The sequence below is a fragment of the Bison bison genome, unplaced genomic scaffold, assembly GCF_000754665.1.
Source record: "Bison bison bison isolate TAMUID 2011002044 unplaced genomic scaffold, Bison_UMD1.0 scf7180017864482, whole genome shotgun sequence".
Lineage (NCBI taxonomy): Eukaryota > Metazoa > Chordata > Mammalia > Artiodactyla > Bovidae > Bison > Bison bison.
Genome location: NW_011495042.1, coordinates 3,308,306 through 3,316,822, shown reverse-complemented (window position 1 = coordinate 3,316,822; position 8,517 = coordinate 3,308,306). Strand labels below are relative to the sequence as shown.

General features: G+C 45.9%; 1 protein-coding gene across 1 annotated transcript in view; it reads right to left on the bottom strand.

The window, feature by feature from the left end:
- Positions 1 to 8,478, bottom strand: part of SLC6A11 (solute carrier family 6 (neurotransmitter transporter), member 11) — a 125,174-nt gene extending 116,696 nt beyond the window's left edge. The window contains exons 1-5 of the mRNA XM_010862513.1: positions 8,413 to 8,478; positions 8,188 to 8,308; positions 5,626 to 5,760; positions 5,363 to 5,503; positions 1,957 to 2,047 (exon numbers count right to left, since the gene is read on the bottom strand). Of these exons, the coding sequence (XP_010860815.1) occupies positions 1,957 to 2,047; positions 5,363 to 5,503; positions 5,626 to 5,760; positions 8,188 to 8,308; positions 8,413 to 8,478 (554 nt within the window). The remainder of the gene's footprint in view (positions 1 to 1,956; positions 2,048 to 5,362; positions 5,504 to 5,625; positions 5,761 to 8,187; positions 8,309 to 8,412) is intronic.
- Positions 8,479 to 8,517: the final 39 nt, after the last annotated feature.

Genomic DNA, 8,517 nt, shown 5'->3' with positions numbered 1-8,517 from the left:
CACACAAAGCAGCCTCCACTCCGGCACAGTGTCACACGGATGATCAATGTGACTGACTCAGTAGGTCATAGTCAAAGAGAGCATCACCGACTCAATGGGTATGAGTCTGAGCAATCTCCGGGAGATAGTGAAGGGGGGGAAGCCGGGCATGCTACGATCCATGGGGTCGTGAAGAATCAGACATGACTGAGAAACTGAACAACAACAGTGGGTCTGGACAGGGCTGGAGAGCTTGCATTTCCAACCACGCAGTGCTTCTTTGCCAACCACATTAGGGAGCACTACTTCATCAGGCATTTTAAACAACCTAAATACACTGAGGGCTATACCATGTTCATGAACAGAGAGGCTCAATCACCACGGTGTCAGTTTTCTCAGATTAACCTATAAATCCATTATCCTCCCAGCCAAAGCCCCCACAGAGTTGTTCTGTTCTTTATCGTTATTTTTTTTTTTAACTTGACAAGCTTATTCTAAAGTTCATCTGGAAGACTAAAGTAATTTTGGAAAACAGCAAAGCGAGGGACCTGTGTTGTGGGTTCAAGGCTTAAAATTAAACTTTAGGTATAGCACTGACACACAGTCAGCAAAATAGATGAAGAGATCACGGTGCCCTCAAATAGATCTATGCTTTTAAAAACTTTATATGGAAGATGGCATTACAAATCAGTAAGGAAAGGATGAGTGATTCAGCAAATACTGCTGGAGAAATTGGTTATTTATATAAAAAATAAAACTGGATTCCTACTTCGTATCTTATACAAAATAATATTCCAGGTAGATTATATTCCTGAATGTGAAAAAAAAACTTTAAAACTCTTGGAAGAAAACCCAGAAATATATATATATTTTGTTTGTTTGTTTTGCAACTTTGAGGTAGGGAACTATATCTTAAATAAGACACTCACTGTGCAAACCAGAAAGAAAAATACTGGCAGCTTTGAATTCAATATAGTTGGAACTTCTGTATACTATACATAAATAGTGAAGAAAAGCCACACACTAAGAATGGTATCTGGCTAAATTTTTTTAAAAAATCACTCATAAAACCACTGCTCCTCTACACTATTATTCATCAGCACTAGGGTGGGGGAGGTTCTTCAATGAAGTCAGACCTTTTCAAACTGAAAAGCCTCAGTGAGCCTTTATCCAGTCTTCAATCCATAGAGGAAACTTTTCTTCCATTCCTGGGGCACTGCACAATTCTGCACATACACAGTGTAAATGATGCCCTCTAGGGTCGTGCAGTGAACAACTTATACAACCGTATATGGCAGCCCTGCAACTCCAAGGGCTACAGATCCCTTTGGAACACTGATGACAAATGCCCTTCTCTGGGAAAATGCCCACCCACACAACTACTGCGTATAAAGTCAGTGGATTCAGGCGCTGTCCCCAAAACCATCAACAGCCTTCTGTTGGTCAAACACTCCCAGGTATGAGGGCTCACAACCTGTGAAGCACTTGCAGCCAACACTGTGGGACTGCACTCTTCCGTAAGTGCTTGTTTCTTTACCACCTCTCCCTGTTCAAGTTGATCTGCATCCTTTCCCCGTGACCTTGCCCCTACTGAATGAAAGCCTGCCTGTCCCCCCAGGAGACTTCTGCTGTCCAGGCTAAATATACTCTTGACTTGGTTTACTGCAAACAGTCCAAACCTTCTCTTTTGCTAAAAATGAATTTTTAAACTGCCCATCATTTTACCAAGCACTTCTTGCCATAGTAAGTAACCAGGCATGCTGACACGTCAACAAAGAACAAGAAAGCATTTTTCTCAGCTGTGCCCCTTTGGAAAACCTCTCAAGATCTCCATTCTGGCTTCTAAAGAAATGCCCACAGAAGCCAGGAAGTTCGAGGCTGGAGGCTGGAGGCAGGGTCAGGCTTTTTTCAGGGGTGGGGTGGCAGCAACCAGGGCAGAGACCCAAAGGCCGAAGGAGACAAGGTGTTTCCACTTACTCCCAAAACTCCATGACAGGAGAGGTGGCGTTCTGCAGGGACACATGGCTGTGGTTGGTCGTGTTCAATTTCTGGAACTCCACGCAGTTCTCTGCAGCGGGAAACACGACAAGAAACACAAGAAAATTACCTTCTGTGAGGGCTGGCGCTTAGACAACATTCAGAGCGGATGGTGTAACCAGGTGGTTTTTACCCAGCCGCTCCAGGTAAATATGCCTCACAGAGCGCTGTGGGGAAAATCAATCATGTACAAACAGCTTAACAGGGAGGCTTGGCTTGATTCCAACCAGAAAAGAAGTTTTGGGGGTAGGGCACCTCCTCCCTCTATTTCCCATTAGTACGCCCTGTCCAATTCTTTCCTCCTGAATCTTTCACCTTTTCCACTTCCCTGCCTAAGGCTTGTTCATGGCATCTACCTTTTCCACCCTGGCAGGAATGTGAGGGTTAAAAACGGGCATCAGCCATGGTGTCCCTGGGCCAGTAACGCAGGTGAGACTCAGGCTAAAGCCACAGCTGCTTCAGAAAGACCTGACAATTGGATGAAACAATATCCGAATGTGTAAAGAATCCCTGGTTCCTTCATCATTCCCTCACTCATTCAATCTAAGAAAGGATTTATTGAATATCTCTTCTGATTTCATGAGACTTGATGACCAAGGGGGATTTGAATCTCAAGGTAAAAACATGAGTGTCCGTCCTTTGAGCCCAGATCAGCCTATTATCCTCTCCTCCAGAAAGCCTTCTGTGATGTCCCTCTCTTGAATTCTAAGGCAGTTAGAACTTAAAGGTCCTCCAAGAAACCTCCTTCTCCAACTCCCTTTATTTTGAAGAGGACGGATCAAGGGTCAGAAGTAGTCAAGGGACCCCTGCCCATACCTTCTCCCTGCTCACAAGTCACCAGCCAGTTAGGGGAAGAAAGCAGTCCAGCCAAGGCTCCACTCCTTTGCCATGGTTACTGCCTGGTTCTATCTGCCACCATGGGATCCAGGTCTCTTTACTGCACCTCCCTGTTCATAGACCCGCCTTAGTCACCCTGCTGTGAGCTCCCCGAGGACAGCGTCGTGTGCACCCACTCACTTCAAAGCCCCTGCACCCAGCACAGTGACCAGCCTGAAGCCTGCATTTAGCTTCATGCTGGCCCTTCACTCTGCTCATGTATGCACAAACCCTCCAACTACGTCTATAATCGCTGGAGCGTGAAGCCCTCCTGTACATGATACTTTATACACTACAAGTGTTGACATGCCTTCAGAGAAAGGGGAGTGCAAACCAGTGGAAGAAAGCTTTGCAGCCCACTGGGGGAAAAGCCCCCCAAGTGTCTGCTCCCTTCCCACTTCTCTGGACAAGTGCTAACCATACCAGGAAAGGAGATGGTCTGTGGGGTCCACAGTCAGTCCTAAGAGAAGTCTGGGAACCTAAAGTTATAAGCAAAATACCTGAATGTGCCCTTGTGCCTTTTTCTAGAGCAAGGAGCCCTTGGCTTTAATCAGATTCTCTAATACAGTGTCTCTCAACTTTTTTTTCTAGAGTAAAAAAATTTCTCGGACAACCAAAGTTGACAAGGCATTTTTATTAAAATAATATTTAATCCTTTACAAATAAGCAATGAGTTATAAAGCCTTTGTGATTCAAGTATTCAGACAACTACAAAGCCAGATTTTACAAGTTAAACACCAACTATCCTACTGAACCAACACAATTCAAACTGATAGCATAAAACGGGTATGCACGATAATGCCATCTTGTGAGATTAAATTGACTTCCCAACCGAAAAATGGACCTGACAGGTAGAAGGCAAGGTCTATGGAGCTAAACTTGCTTATTTTTCCATGTGTTATTTGAGATTCAGTTCTATCTCCATTTTTCTCTGGTCATGCGTTTGCAGAACCTTTGTTCCTAAGTTTGCATTTTTGTCTGGACTTAGTATCAACGACCATTTATGAATTAAATCTCTTTTTCCCTTGGCCACCATCATCCATCCTATTCACCAAGAATGCATCTTAAATTGTCAAGGTGGACAAAGTCAGGCATTGAGATCCCCAACCATCCTCATTTATAAGGTGAATGTACAGATGATTAGAACATGCACCTATTTTTAGAGTACCCTCAAAATAAATTTGCACAATTAATTTATCATGGACAACTTGCAGGCCTCCAAGAATATGTCCTTGAATTTTAGTTTGATAAACATCTTGATTATGCTCCTGGGCAAAGAAAGGTTAAGAACCAGGGAGAGAAAATGAGACTCCCTGCAACCCCCCCCAAAAAATGTGCTGGGTTGGGAAACAAGGTAGTTTTGCAGGGATAAAAACTAGTTCACAGCATTTTCTTGGTCCAATGACTGCTGTTCCTTCTGCCAGTGACCAACATCCTGACCTGTCTACTGTATCTCAGCTTTCAGGATGACTGGCCACTTATAGGGACAACCTAACCAAAGGTTACAACATAGATGGTGAATAGATTAGAGCAGGTATGTAAAGGCAGTGACTGTCTACAGCAGTACTGAGCAGAGCTCGAAGGCCAAAACTAGATTCAAAAGGAAAGAGTTCTACAGTCGATTAGTGATGTCTGTACAGAGCAGTCTCCATACATAGGGGTTTAGAAGTATTTGTCTTCCCTAGATTGTAAGACTCAGTCCTGACAGGTTGACAAATTGATAAGTAAACAGTATATTAGAATCCAAAGTAATCTCAAAAGTTACCCATTGAAGGAAGGAGGCGGGTGGTGAATTCAAGTGTCTACCTGGGGTGGACAGGTAGAATAAATGAGCCATATGAGCTGGGTGGGGACTGTGGCCAGCTTGAGGACAGATGCTTCACCCACAGACAACAGCCGTTTCTCAGCTGCAGCCACTGCTGCCAAGTATGATTGTGGGAATGTGGCTCTGCTGTTGCCAGATCTTTTTAGCTGTTCAAGAGAAGCTGGGAATCTGGATTTTCATCCCCAGCCTTCTGATTTTTCAACTTTTGAAAATACAAATACAACAAATACATTTTTGAAATGGGCTGGTCACTGATTTAAAGCCTAATTGGCTGATAGCCCTCCTGTCTGCAACCCCTGATCTAGTCTAACCCCTTCATTTTACAGAGGAAAATCTGACACTCAGAGACAGGGCTGGAATCGCAGCCTGAACCCCTGGATCTCAGTTTAGCACTTTATACTTGCATCCTTACTGTGTGCTCAAGGGACGCAGCCTCTATATTTGGCAAAGCAAGGTAAGAAAGCCACAGTTCTTCTCCTTGTGCCAGTCCCTGGGCTAGTGCTCAGTTCATGCGAGTATGCAGACCAGGTACAGAAATGACCCCCAGCTTCAGTGGAATCTGAACTCACAGCAAGACACGTGACACACCACCAATCCCAGCTCGCCCAGTAAGACCAGCAGAGACAGACTCCAGGGAGGCCATACCTGTGTTCCACTCGTGCCCACAGGTGGCCCAGGGGAGCTCAGTGGCGAAGCAGTTGCTCAGGTAGAAAATGGCCCATGCCAGGATGATAATGTAGTACACGTTTAGATGGGCCTCAATCACCTGCGTTGCATAACCAATGCCTGAAAGAACAAAGAAAAGGCAGTGATCTGAGTCCCTCTCCAACTTGTTAAAAAAAAAGCTGCCCTTCACAGCCTGACAATACCCAGGCATTCTTTTATTTTCTGATTAACTCAGCACGTACCTTCAAATAAAGGGCACACTTTCCTCCAACATGTAATGCCACCTTCACTCGTAAACTGTCCCAGAGCTGTTTCCAGGAAAAAAACAGGAATCCCACAGCATATAAAAAACACCACATAGGGAATCAGGAATGCCCCTGCAAAGATGCAAAGGAAAGGAATGAAGTTAAAGTTGCCTCCGCCACTTCAGCCCTTGAATAACCTGTTAGAGGCAAGACAGCATATGCTCTGAGCTTGAGTTCAAGTTCCTGCTATGAGGACCAGAGTCAGACAATGGGAGCCTGGGTTTGGACTCTCTGCCACCTACTCCCTTGAGTAAGTCCATGTCACATCTTCCAGCCTCAACTTCTTCACCTGTAAAATAAGGCTTTAATACGTAAGAACTGCACCACTTATCTCACAGAATGGTTGTACAGTTAAGATGATAAAGTTGAAGAAACTGTGTAATATGCTTGACTCTTTCATTTACGCATTCGACCCTCCAGCACAAGTCAAATCTATTCCCTCCCTGAATGCTGCTGCATCCTCCTTTTATATTACAAAGTAACCTCAACTGGCCAGGGGAGGGGGCCTCTTCTTCTTACTTTGGAAGTAACCTGCAAAAAATCTTTATAAAGATAGGCATTCTCAAGGAGATATACAATGAGCAGTAACAGGTCCCTGTACGTGAGCCCCAGGTATGGAGCTGAGATACGAGGAGTTCATAGCAAGAATACAGCCAGAGAGCTGGCTTTGAATCAGCCTGGAGAAAAGACCACCGTAAGCTTTAGCGCTCCTGTTTTGAAACACAATACCCACCGCCTGGGCCTTTCTGTGAAACAAATTAAATAACTGAGGTGAACATGAGCCATTACAAGCAGAAAGGGATTTTCCCAAATCCCTCATTCTCTCTCTCCTGTCTAATAACAAAGCCTGAAAACACAAGCTATTCCCCGCCATCTGATCTTGCGAATGAAGGCTTTCACTGAAATTGCTTTTTGCTAAATGAAGTCCCTTTAACCCAGGATTAACAGCAATGATTTTGATCAATCCTGGTAATAGGACAATATTTGCCAGGTTGTGAAAGGGTCTTAGCTTTTCTATTTTTACAAAGTTTCACATTGGGAAAGAAATACTAAAGTATTGTTGCAACTTAAGACTAGAACTGTGTAGATTTTTTTTTTAAGAAAGTTAAACAGTTGATAAGCAGATACCCCAACTATATTAGAAAGCAAAAAGTGCCTGAAAGAAGATAAAAGGGTATGTTTGCTGAATCTAAGTGATTAAGACAAGCCACAGAAGTTTCCCTAACATGCTGTAATTTAAAATAAAATGACACTTTCTGAAAGCCTTGTGGCCTCTCTACTCACAAAGGTAGTAATCCTTAAGATAATTAAACCAGGATAGCTGTACACCCAGCGGAGATTCTTGTCGAGTTAGAGTAAAAAAAAAAAAAAAATGACTCATTTTTAAACTGTACTCACTACAACCTTTTTTAAAAAAAATCTGAGAGTTTTGTAATTAATGCAGCTTATACAATGTTCTGATTTTAAGAATGCGTTTCTGGTTTTGGTATAACAATTTCCTGCTTAAAAAAAACAAGAGGGAGAGGTTTAAACAACTCTTGCCTGGGACGATCCTAAAGGGTTTCCACAGGCGTCTAAGCAGACACAGCAGCTTACACAGGCTGAATGTGCAAAGAGGAGAGGCAGGTTCCCAGCTGAGGGCTCAGGGCACGTTCCGGGTCTCTGAGGCCACTCCCTCTCTCCCGGTGCCAAGCCACCGACACCGGCGGCCACTTCATTACCAGTGCAGAGCAGGCTTGGAGCAGCCTGTGCCTTCAGGATGAATGTCTCCAAAGAAAAGGGCCCTGGCCAAGCAGTCCCCTTCTCTCTCCCTGCAGCTGCCCGCACAGGAAGTCCTGCCCCGTAAAGCCCGACAGTGTGGTCCCTGCCAAACCTCTGAGCCACCTTTGCTGGGCTCTGGGGATCCGCTGAAGGGACCCAGCAAAGAGAAGGAGGAAAACACAGACACGGGCTTTTCTCTGCAGAAACTGTGCCCCTCGAGGTTTCACAGGGTCCCTTACCATGGCCCTGCCAGCTGTCCTGTTGATATGACAGGTGGGGGCTCCTCAGGTCTGGAGCCCCCCCGCCCACCCCCGCCACGCCCTTCTTGGAGCTGGGAGATCTGAGGACTTAACTGCTCCGTCTCCACCACGCAGCCTCGGACATGCTGTCACTAGAAACGACTCTCTGGTCCCCTTCGTTTCCCTGACCCCGGCAAGCTCTAAGCACCTTCTAAAGAGCAAGTCAATACTGTTGCTAACTGTTCTGAGACCCAAGAAGCTGTTCGGTGCCCATCTTCCCACCAGACAGTCCTAGAAAGGGCCCTAGGGGCAAATGAAAGGAAGGGAAACCAAACGGCAACGGTCCTCACCTAAAAAAGTTCTCCCAGTTGTGCGTCCAATCTCACTTTTTAAACCAGGCCTTTGGTGTCGGAACCCCACCTTTACCCCTTGGGGAGTGGGCGACTTCTCTGTCCCTCAGTTTCCTGCCCTGAAAAACGGGGTATATACCCCTACCTACAAAGACGACTGTGAAACGAGATGAGGTAAGTTGAGTCCAGAGGCTGGCATTTCGGGAAGCCCTCAGAACCCCGAAGCTGCTCGGATGACCGAAGTCCCCTTTCCTTCACGCGCGTTTCCAGTCAGGAAAGCTGAGGCTCCAAGGGACTGCCTCCTGCCCCCGAACTCCCGCCAAGGGCTCCCGGCCTCGGTCTACACCTCACGCCCCCTGGGACAGAACACACACCCGGCGGACGAGTGCCCGCGTGCTAGCAGGTGGCGCGCTCAGGTGCGAAGCGGGGGGCGCGGGCATGCGCACCGAGCTCGCGCCAGGTGTGTGTTCTGTCCCAGG